General features: G+C 44.1%; 1 protein-coding gene across 1 annotated transcript in view; it reads left to right on the top strand.

Moving 5' to 3' along the window:
* The window catches only part of SCAI (suppressor of cancer cell invasion), a 106631-nt gene that overhangs the window by 44817 nt on the left and 36346 nt on the right, over positions 1–25468 (top strand). Inside the window, exons 2-8 of the mRNA XM_073639807.1 lie at positions 2718–2846; positions 14236–14331; positions 17804–17890; positions 20143–20241; positions 21455–21551; positions 21636–21734; positions 22382–22534. Coding sequence (XP_073495908.1) covers positions 2743–2846; positions 14236–14331; positions 17804–17890; positions 20143–20241; positions 21455–21551; positions 21636–21734; positions 22382–22534 — 735 coding nt within the window. The 5' untranslated portion in view covers positions 2718–2742. The remainder of the gene's footprint in view (positions 1–2717; positions 2847–14235; positions 14332–17803; positions 17891–20142; positions 20242–21454; positions 21552–21635; positions 21735–22381; positions 22535–25468) is intronic.

Below are 25468 nucleotides of genomic sequence, written 5' to 3' on the forward strand. Positions count from 1 at the left end.
TAGAAGGAAAATTACTTTGTAAAGGCTGCAAAGTTGTGAGATATGTCCTTCTGTGACCCCGCAAAATATTGATTATTCTTTTTGTTCGGAGAGTGGCCCAATTAAAACTTCTTCTGCCATGTGGCCCCATGATTTCAATGTACGCCCCTGCTCACAAGCTGAGTGCCCAGTCATGTTTTTTTCATCAAACTCCCCCCACCAACAATGTCTTTATGGACTTTTACACTGGGGCACAGTCATTGGGAGCAGAAAAGGGTCTTCCCCCAAACTGTTCCTACAAAGATGGAAGCTAAAATTGTCCAATATGTCTTTGTATGCTGAAGTATTAAAATTTCACTCAACTAAAACGAAGGGGCTGAGGCCAACCCCTGAAAAACTACCCTGTATCCATCCATCAAACTTTACAGTGGTCCGCTGATGTTCCTCCTGACATTCGCCAAACCGAGACCTCTCGTTCTCCCACGGACAGGAATTTAGACACAAGTGTTAACAAAAACAGGAAAGTCTCTTAATAAATTTGGCTGATCTTTGAGTCGTTCACAAAGTGCAATGTCTGGCTGAATTTCTAGTAAATCTGTCAGGCCACCCTTGGGGTCTTTCCTTGCCTCTGAGCCGTGTCCGCTTTGTCCATCGGGAGCGGCCATGATCTAGAGAAATGTTGCACCTGGACACTGCGCTCGTGACTTTTGGGGATCTGCCCTATTGGTTTTCCATGAGATGGGATACCCCTTTACCCCATACAACATATTGATGGTATCATTATAATCCAGCTGGTTAATTGCATATTTTACACTTGCCGCCACTCACACTGAACAATGTCAGAAACCACACAACCGTTTCAGTGTGCGCTCCGTCCGGCGCATGTGCCCCCAGACTGTATGGATGGGAGCGCTGCACCGTGCCGGCATGATGCGTTGCTGGAATCATCCCAGCACTATTTTTCTGCCTTTCAGCCTGTAATCGATCTTATTAAAGCTTTGGACGCGAGAGTCTAATAGTGCGAGGTACGAGACGTGTCAGGATCCACCACGAGTCTCACACTTGCGTTTCACGCCCACCGTTCTCATAACAGCGCAGTACTCCAGAGATCGTCACCTCCGCTTCCGAGAGGTGTTACGCCGCAGCTCCCAGTTTAACTCTTTCCAAGCTCACCTTTTCATTTGCTACAGAAATGACTCGTACCAAGTCAATACCTAGTGGGGGGGGAACTTTCACACATAACCTGTAGAAAAGTATGGTCAAGTTGCCTTCAACCACCCTCAAATTAAAACTGCTTTAGTGCACATACCAGTCTCTCGTTCTCATGCTCTTTGAGTGGGTGGTTTGTCTTTATTTGCATTCTGACAGGACTATTTGTTCTGGAACCTCTTTTGCGTCACTTCCCAGTTTGCATTGCTCCACCATTTTATGTTTGTCTGCCCTTTTGTTATGCTTGTATGCTGTTTGGGGAGCAGAGAAAGGAGGCCTGCCAATAGGGGAAGTGGGCCCTTAAAGCACCATAGATCAGTATAGTGCTGTATGTAGTCCTATACCGGGGGTCCATTAGGCACTACACGGGTCTGTGTGATGTCTTGCTAGTCTGTAATAAACGTGGGCAGAAGAGGATGACGCAGGGATACGACGACTTCTTTTGATTCGCCCTTTAAAATGTGCTCGTATGAAGGAGGTAAACCATCTGTCATGCATATAGATTACTAATGACCTATGTAATCAGCAATGTAATGGCTCGTCAGGTGACCGGCACGCTACCAAAGCAAATGTCAGGCTGCAGATGTATTATTTCTAGCTACAAATAGCACTAACATATACCACATCGCTGTACACGATATATTAGAGTATTACATATCTTTTTTGCAAGGAGGCAGTTAGTTTTGTGCTTTGTTTGCAATGTATCCAAGTAACGTTTATCGAGGGCTTATCCTCCCAATCCCACCAAGTACACGTGCATGGTTGGCTCGGCCGAGCGTGCATGTGTTTTCTTTGGCTGCATGTAAATATTCTTTGGCAACTCCTTTATCTGCTGTGAGAATAAAGGATTAGGCTGATTGAAATCCAGCATGCCCAGTCTCTCTGTGTAATCCCTTTTGCCATCAGAGAGAGCCAGGACATACCATTTTTTGTTTAAAATCGTCAAATCAGCCAACATTTATTTAATGTGCGTGGCACGCTTTAGCCATAGTTTACCACCCAATCTAGTTTAGGTGGTATCAGCCTACAGTCTGTAATGTTTAGGGATGTCCTGACTGTCCCCTGATGTCAGAGCAAATAGGGATTGGGCATGTTGGAATTTGATATGCCCAATCCTCTGTTTCCGCAGGAGACTAGGCAGGCTAAGAAAAGTGTCAGCGGCTTATTCCCTTCTCGCCTCTGAAATAAACCGTTTAAGGTTGGAGTCAGGAGCAATGGCTCTGATGTATAAGGGCAGCTTTAATCTTCCATCCTTCACTGTTCTCATTTAAAGTGGTTCTCCAAGATTTCAGCAATGGTAAAGCACGAATGTCTTGAGTTAAGGGGGTTCTGCTAACTTTATAAGTGCAGTGGTGCACATGCTCCATCTATTTGGGGGTCTGCAGAGGGATTGGTGAGAGCTCAAGTGGTCGGACCCCCACCAATCTGCCCTATTCTGTGAATGGATGATGACTGACAATCTTTGGGATAACCCATTTAATGTATTTTGATGGATTTATTAATCACAGGTCTTTCCTCTTTTTTTTAAGGTAAAGAACATCACAAGGAGTAGCGATGTCTTTGGGCAACGATGAGGACATCCCCCAGGTGGAGAGGAAGACGGTCACCGACTTCTGCTACTTGCTGGATAAGTCTAAGCAGCTCTTCAATGGCCTGAGGTTGGTGTGGTTGGAGAAACAAAGGGGAAAACTTTATATATATAAATATATAGTATATATATAATATTTAGTTTTATTGGGCATTGATCAATCTGTATCATGGTCTGAGGTCATCTTGCCCCACACAGCCGGTCGTTTTCCTGTCCCAGTTGATTCCGATCCATCCTATGACTCAGAAGAGCGGCGTTCCTGCAGATGTCTACTAAGTGATGGCAGCTTTCTGCGACTGGCACCGAGGGAGCGCTGTATTGAATTAAGCACACCTCGCCTGCAAAATGCATTTCAGATATAGTTACACATTACTGCTTGGAAGGCTGAAAGCTTCGCTCCCACAAATCTGGGATTTGTTTAAAAGTTTAGTTCCGGCTTAATAGAGGGGTGACGTAACTCCGGTCCCAAGCTAATCCTTACCACTTTATGTATTTTATAGTGTTCTTACTTCTGCCGCTTAGATTTCTTAATGTTAGGCTACATCCACATGTGACTTTGTTGCATGCTCTAACTTTCCAGATGAGAATTAGTCAGTATCACAATTTTTTTTTTTTTTTTTTTTTTTAACATCCAGGTACCTTATAGATGATTATGTCTCTGGAGTCGTTCTCTTTCTTTTATTATTAATCTTTTCCAGACTCCATGATGACTTTTCTCACAGCTCGTCTCTGCAGACTTCCATCTTCTCCGGTCTTCTGCAGCACATCCCCACACGATGACCTTAACGATAACAGAGTCATTATAATGCTCCTAAATACAAATATCTGCCCTACGCAGAGCTCCTGGTCTCAAAGGCTATGATGGTGCAATTTAAGACTGCAATGGAGGTTTGTCCTCTTAAGCGATGAGTCCTGCTTTTATGTTGGATGCAATGATAGCCGTAGATTGGTCTGGAGACCATGTGGGCAACACCATGAAGAGGCCTTTACGAGAGGGCATCTTCCAGTCCTACTCCTGGGATTGTGGTGTGAGCTGGCATTAATATACATTAGCCTTTCCCTTCTAGTCTTCATTCTAGGTGCACTAACCGAGAAATGACCACTGGTTCCACGACTAAATCAAAGTGTATCAGACTCTTTAAAAAAATTACAATGCCACGCCACTTGTTGCTCATGCTACTGTGAGCAGCCTGTGTGGCCTAAACATGCTACCATGGTATGCAGCGTCTCTGGACTTGTCTCCCATCGAGCACATCTGGGACATCGGTAGTCTGAAATTAGAGGAGCTGCCAGCAGCGGATCTTGATGATTTGTCCAAGTGCATTCAGCGACAGAACAATCCTCAGATGACCATTAATAACCTCATTGATAGCAGCCGAGGCTATAAGTGTGGGGAATTCTGCAGGTGCCCGTCATACTCCAGACTGAATAAATGGCGATAATGGAAACTAAATGTTAAAATCATTAACAGGTCTATCTATCCTGTGGCTTCCATAACTCCAATACTCTTCCTTCTGGATGGTGCAACTTCAACATTGGGGAGTGTATGTCTTGGCATGACTTATTTCCCATAGAAGTCAATGTATGGCGCACATTGCATGCGTCTTGATTTTTGCATACAAGCGCAGCACACAGTCGGCTCTACTCCAATACTACAACTAACATGAACTTGCCGTCACTAGCCATCAAGCCTCTGTGTGAGACCCCGATATCCAGTGTTACCAGGCTCATTGTGACTGGCTTTCATTGTAGGGGTCAGATACTTAATGCCGCTTCCTTGTATTTCATGTACACAGCAGCTCACTGTAATAATTAGTCCCATTGACCCTGGAGAGATCCATAAATAGAGCGAGCCAGCCATGGAGAATTCTACATTCCCTTTGGCCGCCATGATATTAATAGTCTTATTTTTACATGTATTGTCATTGTCTTCTGTGGCATCCTCCATGGAAGTGAGTGAAGTTTCCCTGCCGTGACTGATTCTCCTGCTGAATGCAGTGTAATTATTATGCAGATCTGCTTTCATCCCTTAGATGCACACAAGTAATGCACTGCAGAAGTACCAGTATACGTACTGGAGCGCAGGCTGAATGCCCAACTACGGGGATAGATGTTCTGTAGTGTTTTTTATTTTATTACATTTCTTCCTTTTGGGACATTTTCTTAAAATACAGGAGAACCCCTTTAGTACCTTGTTAATGAGCAGGTTGAGCGGATCCCATCCCCCTGAATATTGCTACAGACATTTCCTTGCTGTTATCGCCTGCCGTTTCCAGCGCACCTTTATAGGAAGCTCCTCTGTAACTGAATATATAAAGATCCATCTTGATCCTCTTTCTACAAGTCGCTCCTGGATAGCAATCGGATCAATACATTGAGTGCGGAGACATCGCTGCTGTAAATGTAGCACAATAGTCCGTGTGCGTCATCGAAAGGATAAAAGCCTTAACCCTTTCTTGCATGAGCTACAAAAGACGAATGAAGCAAAGTTAACCGGCACAATTTTGTGATGGTGGTGTCCTATAGAAGGCTCCCAACCTCTCCATACACATGCACTCTCAGTGCGGCCGAGCGTGCATGTGTTGCAAATGTGGAAAGTAGCCGCTGTGTAGAGTGAAGCAAAAAGATGTAAACTACTGTAGTCCGGCGTCCAGTCCGATCATCTGCAACAGCTGGACTAGGGCAATGTTCACTTCTGCCCTATTCCGGCGTCCAGTCCGATCATCTGCGATAGGCGACTGGGTCAGTGGTCCAACCAATGGGACTCCCAGCTATCCCAAAAGCGGCTTTAGTGAATGGAGGTGCACTTAATTTCATCTCCGCTCCATTCATGGTCTATAGTACAACCCTCCAATATTTTCATCAGTCCCGTAGACCATGAGTGGAGCTTCATAGAGACGTCCGTATCGCTTGTTTTAGTAAAATCGTTGCGACCTGTCTCTAGGAAGGTTAAACCTGTGCATCGCTCTACTGAAACGCATTTATGGCAAATGACCTTTTTGACCTTCACTTTTTTGCCAGGAAGGGGTTAATCCTGCGTAGTTTTTGCTGTGTACTTTTGAAGCCCAAGACATTTAATAAGGTCATTTTAGAACTGGGGTTTCAGAAGCACTTTAGACGCTCGGTGCTGCCGCAATTCATGTGTGTAATGTCAATTTTCTGTTTTCCTTCATTTTCCTTCCTTTTTTTTTTCTTTTTTCATGAGCTCGGCTAAAAAGAAAAAAAAAAAGTCGTCTTTCCAGTCCTGGAAAATCAGCAACTGTTGAGGTTTTCACTTTTAATTTTCAGCTTCACTGCCCATTTTCCTGCCAGTGGGATGATGTGCTCTGACTTCACAAACTCAAAGTAGAAATTGGGGACAGATAAACAGACGCCTCCTTTTTTTTTTTTTTTCTTTTGTAAAAGTAATATTAAAAAGCCGACGCGAGAGAGGGGCAGAATGCAGCGTTCACTCGACGCGACTAAGGATGGGTTTAACCTTTTTTCATGGGTTAAAAATCATTTGGAAAATAAGCAAAACAAAAAAAAAACGGAGGATAGATTCTAAGTGTTGGTTCAGCTCTGGTATAAAGAAACAACTGCAAAAAAAAAAAAAAAAGGGATTCCGGAAAATGTTAATTTTTTATGAATGCTCCTCGATATTCACAAATTACAACAGTCTGCCGCAAATCGTATTTTTTTTAGGGCGGCCCATTAATGTGGTATCCATTGGGATGAATTCACGTTTACCGGTAGAATTTACAATTCTAAAACTGGATTAGGGAACAGTTTTTGTAAAGTGCACTGCAAAAATAGTTTTTAGTGCACGTGTAGCAAAATGTTTCATTGCAGATTCGAGTCCTGGTTATAACTAAAAAGGCAAACGTAAAACTGCTTTTTTTGGTGCCTTTCCTCTGGGTTCATCCTGGCATCCTTGGCGCATGCTTCCTTTCTTCTTAAAGTTTTAAGTTGACATGCTCTGGCTTAGCGGATATCCCTTAAGCCAGATTGGGCACGATTGGGGCATGGCAAGCTGGGACTCAACTGTTTGGAGTCTTTTCGATACTAAGATGCCACCATTACCTCTAAAACCATGACGGTATGATACCATCCGATTACCAGTTAAGGACCTCTACTATGTCTGAGTGTCTGCCTCCAGTAGGCGAACACGCCCGAAAATGATGCACAGCAGAGCGCACGTTTGCTGTGTTGGCGCCATTGTAGTCGGCACATACGTCTGAATCCCGTTTTGTGGGGGGTTCGGAAGTGAACAACTGAATGGGTGCCTAAATGCAATGTGAAAGCACCCTCAGTGTTGGTCTTTGTGGGCTGGGAAGCCTTGTAGTCATTGATCCCTTGGGTCTCTCCATGACCTCATTCACACCTCGGTACTGCAAATGTGTGTTCTTGGTAGTTTTCAGAGGGACTTTAATGTGTAAATTGCCTCTTCAGAGAGGAGAGGAAGAGTACCTATAGTACTGGCAGAGTTCTCAAAAAGGGTCTATGGCAAATTACGGCTGATGGGGATTGGGACGGTTCCTGGACATATTTTTTAGTTTTATCTTGATGTGGGGGTAATCATTTAGACCCAGTAACTTGAATAATAGCTTATTGTATACTATAAGATGGTAACTCCACACAATCTCCAGGTGATCAGCGGACTTGGAACAAATGGATTTCTATGTGACCGCATCATCTCCGCTGTGTGTGTTGGGAGAAGACAGAACTTCACGGACTGTTGCTCTTTGCACGTAATATTTCCTCTGATATTAATTGGACACTTAGTATCTCTCGGGTGGAGGGATGTCAGAATCGTTTTGCTGCGCTCAGCAGATCCCTGCATTTTTTTCCTCTCCACTTTTGCCTAATCTTTCTATATGAGAGGGCAGTGAATCCTCCCACCCCCACCCCTACTTCTGTGAATCCTCCGCTTTGTAGCCGCTATCGGAACAAAACATGTAAAGCCCCTACTGTCCCCCGATCCGTCTTGACGGGGCTACGCTGTGAAATGAAAAGTCTTGTGTCATCGGATTAGGAGTTTGCATATCTGAAAGTTTGAGCACACAGGAGTTCTTGTCCTCAGCAGCCGATCAGACCTGATCCCTATGTTGTTGTTTTTTTTTAATCTTTTTACATGGATGTTCTGAAATGTAGAAGTATAATTTATGGTAAACGGCCTGCACATTGGATTACAGGAAGTCATTTAAAGGGGTTATTCACATCTTCATAAAATGGGTGTTGTCGGATAGTTCTTGTAACTACAAGCAATTTTGCAATTCACTGTTTATTAAAATATTCAGCCGTTCTTGAGATAGTCACACTTTTTTTTGTTTACATCTCGTTGTCTTGGAGACCGACCACCGCGGCTAGACAGCAGAAGATACGCAGTGCTTACAAGCTCTTTTCTATTGCACTTTTAGACCAGTTACAGAGCTGTCCATGATCTCTGGAGTGCGCGGTTATCTCCTAACCCAGCCGGCTGCAGCGCAATGCTTAGAAGCTAGACAGCAGGAGTGGTCGGTCTCCTAGGCAACGAGCTGTAAACAAAAATATTTATCTCTAGAACGGCTTCAAATTTTAATAAGTAAATTGCAATTTTTTTTTTTAAAAGCACTGACTGTATCCATCTATGAAGTTAGGAATAATTCTTTAAGGCTCTGTTCACACTTTTTATATATGGAACGTGTCCATTAGCCCGATTCATCCAGCATATGCCAAAAGCAGGTCCTTTTGGCATATACTGGTCCAGTTTTTCATTCTATGGACTGGCATAGCATATTTTAAAACTTATAGGAGCTAATGGACACAGTGACACTATATATACCGTGGCGAGCAGAGCAACCTCCCATAAGGAGGCGAACATGGGCAATCTCCCAAAATGATCTGCTGACAATGACTTCAGTTGGGGGTCACTGTTTGTCCCTGACGGCAGATTTTTGGCTCATTATGTGGATTGGAATGACATCCCTGTATAAGCCCTAATATTCTCACATTTAATTGGTCTTTGAATTAAAATATGGACATTATTTGACTTTTACAGGCTTTTTGTTTCTTTGCACATTCAACTTTGATGTGGTCATAAATCAGCTGAAAGGAGCTCAGAAAAAGAAAGAAAAGAGTTAAAAACTATCCCATTAGGCTATCTGAATGAGCTCACTGAGGGATCCTCAGTTAACTCACTCTGCAGCCCGCAATAGACCATGCAACACAGTGTATAGGAGGCAAACTGCAATTTTTTTTTTTAATGAGACTCAATTGCACATATAGGTTTTAGCACCAAATACATGCATTTAAGTGGTGGAAAAGAAATAATGTGTTCCTGAAAGGGCAACTACCTCAGCGATGCGGATTAAACTAAAAGGGGTCCACGTCGCTATACTCCAATCTCGTACGCACCCCTCACTTGGGCTACAGTTAATTGACCCTAGTCAATATTCACTAATCAATATACACTTGTTTTATATGGCACAGTTATGCCCCCTGGAAATAAAGATGCAAATTTTCCCTTCTACCAACTGGGCGTATACCCCACAACTTTTCGGGGGGCGTTTGCTTTAACTCCACTGACACTGGCCAATCAAAACACTGAAGTTCTGTGGTACACACCTATTTGGTTGAAGGGAAAATTTAGACCTTTATTTCTTGGGGGCATAACTTTGGAATGGAGGGGCATAGAAGAAAAACTATTCCAGAATCAGTGCAGCCAAAGCAATTGCATGAGGTACTCAAGATTATATGTAAAATAAATAAATAAAAAATAATCTAAATATATATAGATTAGATATAGAGATTGTCCATCCACTGACTGGTCCTAATGAAGCACGCCATGTAGTTCAACCTGACAGCCAGGAACATGATCAGAAGGCTCTATTATTACTTATAAGAGCAGCTTAGGATTGCTGCTTTTCCCCCTCTCCACAATGGTCACAGAGCTGACCAAAAGAAAAGTCTTGTAGTTATCTCATGTACATTAAGTGCACCAAATTTCTGGTGTAATTTCCAGCACAACAGTTTTTCATTACTTTTACCATATACAGTGCCTTGTGAAAGTATTTGGCCCCCTTGAACTTTTCTACTTTTGCCACATTTCTGGCTTCAAACATAAAGATATAAAATTCTAATTTTTTTGGGAAGAATCAACAAGTGGGACACAATTGTGAAGTGGAACTAAATTTATTGGATTTTTTAAACAAATTAAAAACTGAAAAGTGGGACGTGCAATATTATTCGGCCCCTTTACTTTCAGTGCAGAAGTTCAGTGAGGATCTCTGAAGGATCCAATGTTGTCCTAAATGACTGGTAATGATACATAGAATCCACCTGTGTGTAATCAAGTCTCCGTATAAATGCACCTGCTCTGTGATGGTCTCAGGGTTCTGTTTCAAGTGCAGAGAGCATCATGAAGACCAAGGAACACACCAGGCAGGTCCGAGATACTGTTGTGGTGAAGTTTAAAGCCGGATTTGGAGACAAAAAGATTTTCCAAGTTTTAAACATCTCAAGGAGCACTGTGCAAGCGATCATATTGAAATGGAAGGAGTATCAGACCACTGCAAATCTACCAAGACCCTGCCGTCCCTCTAAACTTTCATCTCGAACAAGAAGACTGATCAGAGATGCAGCCGAAAGGCCCATGATCACTCTGGATGAACTGCAGAGATCTAGAGCTGAGGTGGGAGAGTCTGTCCATAGGACAACAATCAGTCGTACACTGCACAAATCTGGCCTTAATGGAAGAGTGGCAAGAAGAAAGCCATTTCTCAAAGATATCCATAAAAAGTCTCTTTTGAAGTTTGCCACAAGCCACCTGGGAGTCACACCAAACATGTGGAATAAGGTGCTCTGGTCAGATGAAACCAAAATCAAACTTTTTTGGCCAGAATGCAAAATTATATGTTTGGCGTAAAAGCAACTCAGCTCATCACCCTCAAAACACCATCCCCACTGTCAAAAATGGTGGTGGCCGCATCATGGTTTGGGCCTGCTTTTCTTCAGCAGGGACAAGTAAGATGGTTACAATTGATGGGAAGATGGATGGAGCCAAATACAGGACCATTCTGGAAGAATACCTGTTGGAGTCTGCAAAAGACCTGAGACTGGGACGGAGATTTATCTTCCAACAAGAAAATGATCCCAAACATAAAGCAAAATCCACATTGGAATGGTTCAAAAAAAAAAGGTGTTAGAATGGCCAAGTCAAAGTGCAGACCTGAATCCAATCGAGAATCTGTGGAAAGAGCTGAAAACTGCTGTTCACAAACGCCCTCCATCCAACCTCAATGAGCTCGAGCTGATCTGCAAGGAAGAATGGGCAAGAATTTCAGCCTCTCGATGTGCAAAACTGATAGACATACCCCAAGCGACTTGCAGCTGTAATCGCAGCAAAAAGGTGGCGCTACAAAGTATTAACTCAAGGGGGCCGAATAATATTGCACGCCCCACTTCTCAGTTTTTAATTTGTTAAAGTTTAAAATATCCAATAAATTTCGTTCCACTTCACGATTGTGTCCTACTTGTTGTTGATTCTTCCCCAAAAAATTTGAATTTTATATCTTTATTAGTTTTGAGCAAGTATGTTCTATTAACCCTTTCGCCGAGTATGATCGGGCCGAGCTCCGAGTATTTATAGCTGATCGGTGATATGGTACAAAGGAGGGCGACTAAGGTAATAAAGGGAATGGAGGGACTAGAATACCCAGAGAGGTTGTCAAAATTAGGCCTATTTACGTTGGAAAAGAGAAGGCTTAGGGGAGACCTCATAAACATGTATAAATACATCAGGGGGCAGTACAGAGATCTCTCCCATGACCTGTTTATACCAAGGATGGTGACAAAGACGAGGGGGCACACTATGCGTCTGGAGGAAAGGAGGTTCCTGCACCAGCATAGAAGGGGATTCTTTACGGTCAGAGCCGTGAGACTCTGGAACTCTCTGGGAGAGGAAGTGGTGATGTCCAACTCACTTAATGAGTTCGAGAGAGGCCTGGACGCCTTTCTTGAGAACAATAAAATTACATCTTATGCTTAGTGATAGTTAATTAATCCAGATTGGTGTCGGGAAGTGAATTTTTTCCTCAATGATGTCAATTGGCCTATACCGCATGTTTTTTTTTTTTGTTTTGTTTTGTTTTTTTGCGTTCCCCTGGATCAACGCTGCGGAATAGCTGCAGTGCACAAGAAATAGGCTGAACTGGATGGACGCTTGTCTTTTTTCGGCCTTATAAACTATATGTAACTATATGGTTGAATCGCTCCCATGTGCATGATTTGCAACTGTTTTATTACATGAGAGGAATGTCTATTTCTTACACATTCCTCACATGTAATAAAGCTGTCAAACAGTCGCAAATCATGCACACGGGAGTGATTCAACCATTTCACCGAGCAGCTATAAATACTCAGAGCTCGGCCCGAGCATACTCGGACAGAACATACTCGCTCAACACTAATCTTTGTTTGAAGCCAGAAATGTGGCAAAAGGTAGAAAAGTTCAAGGGGGCCAAATACTTTCACAATGCACTGTATTTTGTGCTTTGTCCACTGTTGAGAACTGCAGCTCCTGTTTTACAGGTAGGAGATGAGCTGCTGTTCTCAGCACTGTCCACTACTTGGTGAGTAGGGCTGTGCTGCTCGGCTCCTATTACTATCTACATCCGGATTCTGCCAGAGCTTTCCTAAGGATAGGTAATCTGTATCATAAACCTGGGCTTATCAACTTTCTGAGCACTTGAGTGAGTTCTTAAAAAAAAACAAACAAGGTGTTACTTGCCTTCTCCTGTCTGTCCTTTTGACATCATGTTGACCGTGATGCAGCCCGTCGCTGAGCGGTTCTGTGTATGGCATAAAGTTTTCTGAGAAGGGACCACCCCTCTAAGTTAGCATTATACTCAACATGTAATATTTGCTTTCCGTTGCTGGAAATCGTACCCCCTGGCACTTGACCTTCGTCGGCTCGCTTCTCTAACTGCCTTGGATCACCTGCCGTACATTTGCACAAGTGATCTGTGCTTTCTTACTCGCACTATCAATGTGTCGCCGTTATTGAAGTTCCCTTCACGGTCAGTCTCCAGCCTTGCCTCACAACAGTGCATGTGCAATTTAAAACCATGCGTGCGCTGTAGTGAAATTGCGTTGAAAACGGGCAGTAATGATAACTCATTCATTCTGGGAGTAATCTGATCGGTACAGATCTCGAATAATATGATTTGATAATTGATTAGCATGGCATGGAGAGAGAAAATGTTATTCCCGTGCAATTTTTCTGCATTATTGTGCAGACCTAAAAGGGTTGTACAGTGAAAGTTATCCTTTTGATCATTGGGGGGGCCGACCTCTCGATCTGCACCAATCGCCAGAATAGGAAACTGTTATCCCTGTTACAATGGAGTGGCAGTGCGCTTGCTTAGCAGCCGCTCCCATCTTTTCCTATGGAGATGACAAGCGGTGCGCTCAGATTTTTCCAGCAGGGCTTGTGTTCACTGGACGACCCCTTTTAACAGCTGGATGATATTTGCAACTAGCTTTTTGTTGAGCAAGACGAGAGCTGCGCCCCCCTATTTATAGGTTAGGTGTCATGTAGCCGTGCAAGGTGGGAGCCAGAGTCATCATTTTCCATCAGTTGCACTTGGTTCCTGGATAAATTGCATGCTTTGTACTTATGCCGTGCAGCCTCCGCGAGGCTGGCAATCATTCTTAGCTTCTCTTTTCTTATTTTTGAGCATTATATTGTTATAATTGCTCCCATTGTGCAGACAGGTAGCTGACGCGTTTCCAATGGCCGCCAAATCGTAGAAAACGTATTTGGATCCCGTGCGTGATTGAGGCACGCCGTAGCTAAAGCTAATCTTACTGTAACGGAAGGTATTGGGGATTGAGGGGGGGGGGGGGGTTACGGCTTTTGGGGAAACTGTTCACAGTGGCAGCCTGTTTCCATGGAAACCTCACCGCAGGTGGCGGTGCTGTGTGACAGCGCCGGGCTGCCTTGTGCCGGCAGAGACGGAGGACATTGCCAATCAAAACATGCTGAGAATGTGCTAGGAATTCTGCGTCCCAGACAGGGTAACATGGGTCCCTCCGGCTAAAAAAAAATAATAAAATGCACAAGGTGAAGTACACAGATAATCATAGTCTTCCTCGTTTGCTGCCCGAGCTCAGGTAGCACGCCGCGTTTCTCAATGTGGAGCATAAGGTCATTTAGATGGGAGGGGGCTGCATCATTGGCCAAGGGGATGGTCTCTTCCACCGCCCATTAGCTCCACGTTCTGTGCTGTGAGCCGGGAGGTGCGAGCGTCACCGCTTCCCCCTGATATCTTTATCCTGTCGGATGCAACATATTCTAATCTGCTCCATCCTTTTCATTATTTGCTGTAAAACTTGAATTTTTTTTTCTTAATACCTTGATTTATTTTCCGCTGCCAGTTTTGTTCCCATGACGTTTTGCAAAATGCACTGTAGGTAATGTGATGTTCCGGTTTTTATAGGGATTTACCCCAGTACGGACAGAAACAATGGCAGTCGTATTTCGGAAGGACTTTTGATGTTTATACCAAGCTTTGGAAGTTCCAGCAGCAGCACAGGTAAAGGATTAGAGTTGTGGACATAGACCCGTGTCCTCGAAAGGAGTACCTGAATGTGAAGGTTTCAGTAACTAAAGTTTTTTATTTATTTTTATTTTTTTCACTCCCGCATGAAAAATTATAAAACTTTGCAGATTGCTTTATTAAATGATTTGTCTTAATTTCTGAAAAATAAAATGCATGCAAGTGGCTTTCTGCTTTTCCCCAGTCTATTTACCTGCCTTCAGATGCATTGATATCAGAACGTACTCAGGTGGAGTACAGCTGATGGCAGTGATTGGTCAGCTCACCGCTTCTGTCACTAACTCTGGAGATCAGCTTCTGCAGGAGATTGTTCTGATAAGCAGAACACTTGGAGGAGGAGTCAGGCGTAGACCCATCACTGCCATCAGCTGTACTCCACATACGTACAGTGGGTACAGAAAGTATTCAGACCCCTTTACATTTTTCACTCTGTTTCATTGCAGCCATTTGGTACATTCTAAAAAGTTCATTTTTTTTTCTCATTAAAGGACACTTTGCACCCCATCGTGACTGAAAAAAATACAGAAATGTAGAAATTTTTGCAAATTTGTTAAAAAAAAAACTGAAATATCACATGGTCAATAAGTATTCAGACCCTTTGCTCAGTATTGAGTAGAAGCACCTTTTGAGCTAATACAGCCATGAGTCTTCTTGGGAATGATGCAGCAAGTTTTTCACATCTGGATTTGGGGATCCTCTGCCATTCTTCCTTGCAGATCCTCTCCAGTTCCATCAGGTTGGATGGTGAACGTTTGTAGACGGCCATTTTCAGGTCTCTCCAGAGAAGCTCAATTGGGTTTAGGTCAGGGCTCTGGCTGGACCAGTCAAGAATGGTCACAGAGTTGTTCTGAAGCCACTCCTTTGTTATTTTAGCTGTATGCTTAGGGTCACTGTCTTGCTGGAAGGTGAACCTTCGGCTAAGTCTGAGGTCCAGAGCACTCTGGAAGAGGTTTTCATCCAGGATATCTCTGTACTTGGCCGCATTCATGTTTCCTTCAATTGCAACCAGTCACCCTGTCCCTGCAGCTGAAAAACACCCCCATAGCATGATGCTGCCACCACCATGTTTCACTGTTGGGATTGTATTGGGCAGGTGATGAGCAGTGCCTGGTTTTCTCCATGCATACCGCTTAGAATTATCACCAAAAAGTTCTATCTTTGTCTCATCAGACAAGAGAATCTTATTTCTCATAGTCTGGGAGTCCTTCATGTGTTTTTGAGCAAACTCTATGCAGGCTTTCAGAAGTCTCGCACTGAGGAGAGGCTTCTGTCGGGCCACTCTGCCATAAAGGCCTCACTGGTGGAGGGCTGCAGTGATAGTTGACTTTGTGGAACTTTCTCCCATCTCCCTACTGCATCTCTAGAGCTCAGCCACAGTGATCTTGGGGTTCTTCTTTACCTCTCTCACAAAGCCTCTTCTCCCACTATTGCTCATTTTGGCTGGACAGCCAGGTCTAGGAAGACTTCTGGTGGTCCCTAACTTCTTCCATTTAAGGATTGTGGAGGCCACTGTGCTCTTAGGAACCTTGAGTAATGCAGAAATTCTTTTGTAACCTTGGTCAGATCTGTGCCTTTCCACAATTCTGTCTCTGAGCTCCTTGGGCAGTTCCTTTGAGCTCATGATTCTCATTTGGTCTGACATGCACTGTGAGCTGTGAGGTCTTATATAGACAGGTGTGTGTCTTTCCAAATCAAGTCCTATCAGTTTAATTAAACACAGCTGGACTCCAATGAAGGAGTAGAACCATCTCAAGGAGGATCACAAGGAAATGGACAGCATGTGGCTTAAATATGAGTGTCTGAGCAAAGGGTCTGAATACTTATGACCATGTGATATTTCAGTTTTTCTTTTTTAATAAATTTGCAAAAATTTCTACATTTCTGTTTTTTTTTTCAGTCAAGATGGGGTGCAGAGTGTACTTTAATGAGAAAAAAATGAACTTTTTTAGAATTTACCAAATGGCTGCAATGAGAGTGAAAAATTAAAAGCAGTCTGAATACTTTCCGTACCCACTGTATATGCTGATGAGCAGAACACTTGGAGGAGGAGTCATGCGCAGACCCATCACTGCCATCAGCTGTACTCCACATAAACATATGCTGATAAGCAGAACATTCAGCTCAGAAAGGCCTAATTTGGAGTACAGATAATGGCAGTGATGGTTCAGCCCATCTCTTCCTCGAAGTGCAACTGAATGCAGGCAAATAATCTGGGCAAACTCTGGGGTTTGGATGCTACTTATATGCAATATTTTTATTTATTTATTTTTACAGAAGTAAAGACAAATTGTCTAACAAAATGATTTACAAAGTTTAATGGATGCTCCATCCTGGATAAAAATAAAGTTCAGCTGTTTTTTTTTTGTTGTTGTTGTTTTTTAACCCCTTAGATGTTGCAGTCAAGCATGACAGCAGCATCTAAGCGGGTAGAGACTGAAATAGTTTTTTCTGCAACAAGAAGGGCGTAGAGAGAATTTTCTCAGATTTGATTAAATACCCAAGTATTAGGCAATGTGATAAAATTGCCACAATTCGCCTTTCAAATCCCTCACCATTCCTGCGTCGCTGGTCCTGCAGCTGTTCACATGTAGGACATCACAGTATATCATAAGGGACCATGAAAGCAAAAGCTCTAGGACACAAGTAGACTTGAGTAATGCTCATTTTATTAAATTGTCATCTTACCTTCTAGAAAGTACCCGCATCTGAACGGTGCTGCAATGGTGCCCACATCTACCAAACCTTATCCCCAGCTCGCGGCTATAACATATATTCAATATTGTTTTTTACACTATTGTCAGCACTGGCATTTGAAAAAGTTTGCAATTAATTTTCTTCTACTAGTTGTAGACCTCAAAACTGGTGCTTCTTTTCCTCTGATGCAATTAAGACATTGCTGCTTAAGATTAATGTTAGTAGGTAGCATCACTTCTGTTAGACTTCAAGTAGCAATTGTGAAGAACCTCATTTAAGGGGTATTCCCATCTCCAAAATCCTATCCCAATATGTAGTTAATATAATAGCAAATACTTCCAGTTATAAATGTAGTATAGTTCTTCTAATTCGCTATGTTGCTTACCCTATGTGCAGGGCATTACAGTAGCTTGGGTATCCATGGTTACGACCACTCGTATAGTGACACAGTTGGCTAGTTAGGTATCCATGGTTACAACCACTACCAGCTAAGTTACTGCAACGCCCTGCTCATGGGGTAAGCGACAGTGAATCAGAAGAACTACACTATATTTCTAATTGGAGGTATTTGTTGATAATATTATTATTACACCTACTACATATTGGGATATTATCTTGGCGATGGGAATACTCCTTTAAGGATGCATCAGAGGATCATCCCTTTAGGGGAAACGTCATGATCCCAAATCGCTCAGGTTTTAAAACAAAAAAAAAAGGGAAATGTTAATGACAAATTTTTGTCCATTGCTTTTAGGCAAGTCCTTGACAATCGGTATGGCCTCAAGCGTTGGCAGATTGGAGAAATTGCCTCGAAGATTGGTCAGTTGTATTACCACTACTAGTAAGTATCTACTGATGGGGAATTAAATGACCGAATGTAAAAAGGATTCAGAATAAAGCAGAACACAGATTTACCTATTTTGGACGGTGTACAGACTGTAGTGCAGTATTTAGAGAAAGAGATTGAAGTCAGCCATATTCATAAAGATTTTCCCTAAATCCAATTTTTTTTTTGTTTCTGTTGGAGCCAGGAATAGGTGGTTCCCTTGAAATGAAGAGGAAGCCTGCGAGTCCTGCTCCCTCCTCCCACACACAGTGATTGACAGCTCTGTTTATATAACCCCGTACAGGGACAGCTGTCAATCACTGTCTGGGTGGAGGGAGCAGGACTCGCAGGCTTTCTCAAAGTCTGGACAAGTCTGTACAGCGCCGAGCGGTATGACTGCCTCCTCTCGGGTCCATTGTCTTCCGAGTTCATGTTCCTGGGCGTCAAACAGACACTCTGGAAATCGGCAATTACCAAAAGACAGGCAGGGTCTTCCCGTCAATGGCCTCTCACCCTGCCATTAAAGGGGTATTCCCATCTCCAAGATCCTGAAGTATTAGAAATGTAGTATAGTTTTCCTGACTCGCTATGTCACTTACCCCATGTGCAGGGCATTGCAGTAGCTTAAGTATCCATGGTTACGACCACTCGTATAGTGGCAGTTAGTTACTAGTGATCGTAACCATGGATACCTAAGCTACTGCAATGCCCTGCACATGGGGTAAGCGACATAGCCAATCAGGAAAACTATACTATACTTCCATTAGGAGGTATTTACGAATAGTATTACATCTGCATATTGGGACCTTGAAGGTGGGAATACCCCTATTAAGTCTCCAACTTTGCAGTGACAAGGGTCAATAATCCTGAAACAGCTGCAAATAGAGGTCTGTAACTTAGAGGAGATTCTGGTTTAGCTTTATACCTGAAATCATATGATGAGGGTCTTTACTGGGGGTGATATTGACTTCTAGGTGACACTTGAGACCGTTTTCTTCCTCTTTTGAAGAGGCCATTTGCAAACGTCCTGTTATGTAATGATGATTGGCTGCCGTCACGAGACGTCTTGGCTCCGGGTCAAGAAGCATAAAATCTGTGGCTCTTGTATAGTGAGCTCCAGTAGTTTAGCGCAGTACATATACTGTTTCGGTGCTCCTTGAAGATTACGAATAAGAGAGGTGGCCGCATCTTGCAGTAGAAGGTTTCGGCTTCCTCCTCGTTCGGCTCGTTAACTTGAAAGGTTTGCAGCCAGCGGGACTCTGAGTCCTGCAAGAGACACGTCTGCTTGAGGCTATAAGGCCTTTCCCCATGTGCTGCTACTTAATTTTGATGCCCGTGTGAATTTCTTACAACCCGTAAAAGCAAAGGATGTTTTTACCATGTGAAATATTGAGTTGGCAGGTTCTTCATTCACTTGCAGAGATCCAACAGTCACATCTGGGGGCGAGACAAAGTTTGGAGATGAGACAAAATTTTGGAGATTCTGTCTCAATGAAAGTGCATGTCCAGTAGACTGAATCCGATATTTATGGCATGTGTAGAGTTCGGAAAACTTTTTTTTTTTTTTGGTCCACCTATATATGCTGTGTGATTCTTTGGTTGTGTTGCCCTTACCCACTACTGGGCCATATACAGTGCAGTTAACAGCCCCTCAGTTCTCAAAACCAATGAAGATTTCTGATCTGATAAGACCTTGATCAATATAGTTCTTGGTAAAATCATTGTCACAGCCAGGCATGCAACATTCATGAGGCCCTTGCCTCAGGCGGCATCCTTTCCTAAGCATTATGCTAGCTATATCATGGGTCATAGCTCTAAAACCAGCCGTATACGTAAGGTGGCTTTTTGCTGGACAAGCTTACATGTTTATTGAGGGGGAGCAAAATATGGCGAATAAGCCACAACTCTGGCATCAGGGGTGACACACAAAATTTGTTATATTAAACTCAATTATTTACATGAGATCTGCTGTTAAGGGACAGTCCGCAGGCACTTGTGGGATGCAGGGCAGGCTGCTATGTTGGGCTGCTGCCGGACAGGGACTCTTGTGACCGGTCACCCGGCCACTGAGGCCGGCAGGAAGAGTAAGGAAGCTTCCAGTCCCAGTTCAGATCTTTGCAGCCTCCTGTAGTGGATCCATGGGGGGTAGATTGGGTGAATATTCTTGTATCACATAAGACAGCCTCTTTAATGACACTAGTCATTGAGATGTTGATGTGCTACATAATCTGTGTGTGAGTGTGAATGTCGCCTTGCTTCTCTTCCAGTCTCCGTACATCAGAGACCAGTTACCTTAATGAAGCGTTCTCCTTCTACTCTGCAATAAGACAGCGATCCTATTATTCCCAGGTCACCAAGGAGGACAGGTAAAACCCCGACACCCTCTGCAGATGCACCAGACCATTGATGCATTTATTAATATCATATCAATGCCATTTCTGCTGATGATATTGATGCAACCCCATTTTTAGCACATCAGTTACTGCCCCCCCTAGAGGTTGCAATTAGGTTTTCTTTTTTCTGGTATCTGCAGAATTAAGGCTTGTACATCTCCATCCGATTGTGCATATCAAAGTATTTTACCTAAGATGTAGTAAAACTATCAAGTCTACACCCCCCTCTCCCCTCCCCCTGCAACCATCCCAAGGGGTTTCGTCATCTGAGACTTTTATGGCATATTGAAAGTGTATGCCACAAATGTCTGATGGGGAGCCACGATTTTAAGCAATGGGGTTCACCTTATGCTTATTTTTTGTTTTTCCAAAGCTGAACAGACTTTGCAGGCGGCTCACCCCGGTGTCACTTTTGTTAGAATTTTGCTGCTCTCATAAACCACATTGAAGATGGCCATATGGGAGCCCAGCGAGCTGCCTCTTACCTGACGGTCCTCTTTTGATTAGCCGGCCTGGTGTGACGCACATGCGATATCGCTCCAGGCCGGCTAATCAAAAGATGGCGTCAAGCAAGAGGTGGCCGCTGTACCGGGTCCTGTGAACCGATTTGCACCAGCCCTATTACGTTAAGTTTGTTTTCTACAACCGCTGACTTTTTTTTTCTCTTTAATTCCACCTTCATCTTGGACCCTGGCCCGCTCCGCGCCTCGTCACCTTGCTTTAAGTACCACTTGTCAATTTTAAAAGTATGAAGTGTCTGGCCCCAGTGAAGGTTTTCCGCTCATTGCCAGTCATTGCAGTCAGCGGCCCTTAAGCTGCTGACATTGGTTGTCAGGATAGATTACTGCGGAGGCTTTCACAGACATGAGAATAACTCTGGACGACAGGTACAAATACATGGGGGAGGGTGGATGTTTGATGGGAAGTTGACCTACCAGCTCACTTATAAAGCCTGACCCCGTCAGCACTCGAGTACGGACATCTCGCTCGGATAATACCGTCCTACATCTTAGGTGAAAGGTAGATATCCGGGTACAAAGCCCCCAAGATAATATCATTGTGCTCCCATTTATTTTTATGCAACAACCTGAGAATTAAAAAAACAAAACATGTTACTCGGATAAAAGGGTAAAGTTAAAAAAAAAAATATATTAATAATTAAGTGATCGCTGTCATTGTCTTTAAGGCCTGAGCTGGTTGTGAAGAAGTTGCGGTACTACGCTCGCTTTATCGTCGTCTGCCTCTTGCTAAATAAAATGGACGTTGTTAAAGAACTAGTGAAGGTAATTGATGGACTCTTCATTATAATGATTCATGTCCTTCGGCATCTAACCGTGCTGTCTCATCATTGACGTTTGCACCTTTAGGAACTGTCCGACGAAATTGAGGACTACACCCATCGCTTCAACACTGAGGACCAGATGGAGTGGAACCTGGTTCTCCAAGAAGTGGCCGCCTTCATCGAGGTTCTTTATATTTCCTATCTACAGTCTAGTTTACTGACCAGATCTGCATAATATAATGTCTCTTATGGTGTCTGTAGACCAGCCGATCTTGGTCATCTGTTGAGCATTTGCATGCATTTAACTTTAAGAAAATGACTCCTTCCTAATCGCCAGTGTAAGTCCGAGAAGTGCTCAGTATGGGCCTGTTCTATCACAGCCGACTATGAGGGGTACAAATGCAATATTTAGACAGAGATTAGCCTTGGTTCTACATTATGCATTAGCCTCAGAGTAAAAGTTGCAGATCGTTTACTCATTCCTGCTTCAAAGAACATATCCAGTACATGAAAAATCCTTGTTTTCCTCCCGAGACGATTCTTTCAGCATGCCATCTCATTTCCATTTAATCTAAATAATGAAGTGGTAGCCGGCACCGGCTGATGAACTGACGGAAAGTTCCAAGGCTTCTACAATTATTCCCTGATGATTGGGTCGCGGTGGTTTTATTTCACACGGCCTTCACATCGTCTCTCCGGAGAGTTCATCTTGAATATATTTCACGTTTAATGGCTTTGTCACCGCAGAGTCGTCTGTTCAGCAAGTTTTAGGTGTTTCCAGACGATAAAGCTGCACTTTTCACCTAATCTTCCACTCCTCTCCGGTGGCAGGCAGACCCCGTGATGGTCCTAAATGATGACAACACCATTGTGATCATTTCTAATCGACTGGCGGAGAATACAGGACCCATGTTGGAGCAGGGCATGGTCGTCGGACAGTTGATGCTAGCCGACGCTCTCATCATTGGCAACTGCAATAATCAGGTGAGGACATCACATTAGCTAAATCACATTAGTCCTACCTATCTAGAAAGACTCCCCCCTGATAAACATGCCAAACCGGAAGTTAAGGATCCAGTCCGATCTTAAACTGCTGATCTTTACTTTCCCTGAGATGATCCGCCGCCAGTGACGTCTGGCAACTGCTTTTAGACAACATGGGAGCACTCGTCAAAGCAAGCGAGAGCCCCGTGAGATGGTTGCCAGCTGAACCGTCATCATCTGACAACCATCTAAGGTGTATGAGGAGACTTTAAGGCTGATAATCCGTAAACAAGCGTTTATAAAACCACTTGTTCCGAATCATTGCTTTTGTTGGCTGATTGAACCGTTTATGAATCATCATTTGCGGCAGCACATTGCCCCATGTAAGGCTGCATTCATACATCCATGTGTGACTGTCTGTGATTTACAGACTGGCCATAGGTGTCTCCCTACACAGTCTCATAAGTCTACAATAGCCTGTCAAGTTTAGGTTTGGATACCCCTGGCCATTCTGTGCGTCACAAACCACGACACATGGTTTGTATGATTTTTGCGTAAATGGAAATCTGCTGAGAAGCCATAATACTTTATAGGGACAGAACAACTTCACCAATTCTTCTATCCCTATTTACAGGTGCATCTCACTAAATTAGAATATCAAAAAGTCAATTTATTTCAGTTCTTCAATACAAAAAGTGAAACTCCTATATTATATAGTCATTACGAACAGAATGATCTATTTCACGTGTTTATTTCTGTTAATGTTGATGATTATGGCTTACAGCCAATGACAACACAAAAGGCATTATCTCAGTAAATTAGAATACTTTATAACAGCAGCTTGAAAAATGTTTTTAAAATCTGAAATGTCCTACTGAAATGTATATTCAGTAAATGCCCTCAATACTTGGCCGGGGCTCCTTTTGCATCAATTACTGCATCAATGCGGCAATGTGGCATGGAGGCGATCAACCTGTGGCCCTGCTGAGGGGTTATGGAAGCCCAGGTGGCTTTGATAGCAGCCTTCAGCTCGTCTGCATTGTTGGGTCTGGGGTCTCTCCTCTTCCTTTTGACAATACCCCATAGATTCTCTATAATAGATTCTCTGGGGTTAAGGTCAGGCGAGTTTGCTGCCAATCAAGCACAGTGATACTGTTGTGTGTAAACCAGGTATTGGTACTTTTGGCAGTGTGGACAGGAGCCAAGTCCTGCTGGAGAATGACATTTCCATCTCCAAAAAGCTTGTCGGCAGAGGGAAGCATGAAGTGCTCTAAAGTGTCCTGGTAGACGGCTGCGCTGACTTTGGTCTTGATAAAACACAGTGGACCTACACCAGCAGATGACATGGCCCCCCAAACCATCACTGATTGTGGAAACTTCACACGAGACCTCCAGCAGCTTGGATTGTGGCCTCTCCACTCTTCCTCCAGACTCCGGGACCTTGATTTCCAAATGAAAACTGGATCTCTGGGACCTTATGGAGTGTGTCAATGACTGCCTTCTGGACATCTGTCAAGTCAGCAGTCTTCCCTATGATTGTGGAGCCTACTGAAACAGACTGAGGGATCTTTTTAAATGCTTAAAGCCTTTGCAGGTGTGTTTTGTTAATTATTTTAATTTACTGAGATAATGACTTTTGTGTTTTCATTGGCTGTAAGCCATAATCATCAACATTAACAGAAATAAACACTAGAAATAGATCACTCTGTAATGACTCTATATTATGAGTTTCACTTTTTGCATTGAAGAACTGAAATTAACTTTTTTCTGTCAACCATGACGGCACAACGAGAGAGGGGATCCGCCCTTCAAGAACAGGAAACCTTTAAGATAAAAAGGGTGGCGCCTCTCTGCGCCTCAGTGGTTTCCTGTCCTTGATGAAGGACCTTCTGTCTCGTAGGCGGCGACAGCAGGAAGATTTTGACTTACCCAGACCGGGGCCGGTCGGTTGTGGCAAGGCACAGTCTCTGCTGCAGCCGGTCCTGTGTGTGCTAGAAGCGCCGCGGAGGGCGCCGACATTGGTCTCCTCGCGGGCGGGGGTTTGCGGCACCTACACAGCATGGTGGCAGACAACCCCGCATCCCGGATGTGACGTCAGGGGGCGCGACCGGAAGTGATGAAACTGAATGACGCGCATCGGGACCTCTGACCCCCGGATGTAATTTTCGGGGGAGGTACCGGAAGCTGCGGGGACGCCTGCCGATGATCTCCCTGGCACAATGAGAGTACTTAAGGGTAGATCACCGGCTAGGCAGGGGCGCAGTGCACCATAATGGCCTCACAGCAGCCCTCCCCACCGCATCAGCAGCAAGAGCAGCAGACCATGCTGCAGCAGAACGAGGAGACGGAGCAGCCGCAGCGTGTACAGCTTTGGCGCCAGAAGCGCACCCAGGAGCAGCGTCCACCGCAGAGCAGGAGCAGCGGGCATTCTGTGACACGCAGCACCTAAGATTCAAGATCCAGCCGGCATAGCTCAAGCAGGATTGATTATTCCACGGTCTCCCGAGGAAAAATGTCGGATACCGTCCTGCCCTCCCGTTCCAGTACTTTGTTTTTATCTACTGGGTGGTGAGTGAGCTTCTTGAAAGTTGACATATTAATGTAGACTTTTTTCTGTTTTGTCGCTCGCTCTCTCTCTCTCTCTCGCTCTCTCTCTCTCTCTCTCTCTCGCTCGCTCGCTCTCGCTCGCTCTCGCTCTCTCTCGCTCTCTCTCGCTCTCTCTCGCTCTCTCTCGCTCTCTCTCGCTCTCTCTCGCTCTCTCTCCCTCCCTCGCGCTCCCTCCCTCGCGCTCCCTCCCTCGCGCTCCCTCCCTCGCGCTCCCTCCCTCGCGCTCCCTCCCTCGCGCTCCCTCCCTCGCGCTCCCTCCCTCGCGCTCCCTCCCTCGCGCTCCCTCCCTCGCGCTCCCTCCCTCGCGCTCCCTCCCTCGCGCTCCCT

The sequence above is a fragment of the Phyllobates terribilis genome, unplaced genomic scaffold, assembly GCF_046119375.1.
Source record: "Phyllobates terribilis strain yellow unplaced genomic scaffold, ASM4611937v1 Scaffold_7__3_contigs__length_470593459, whole genome shotgun sequence".
In the NCBI taxonomy this organism is placed as follows: Eukaryota; Metazoa; Chordata; class Amphibia; order Anura; family Dendrobatidae; genus Phyllobates; species Phyllobates terribilis.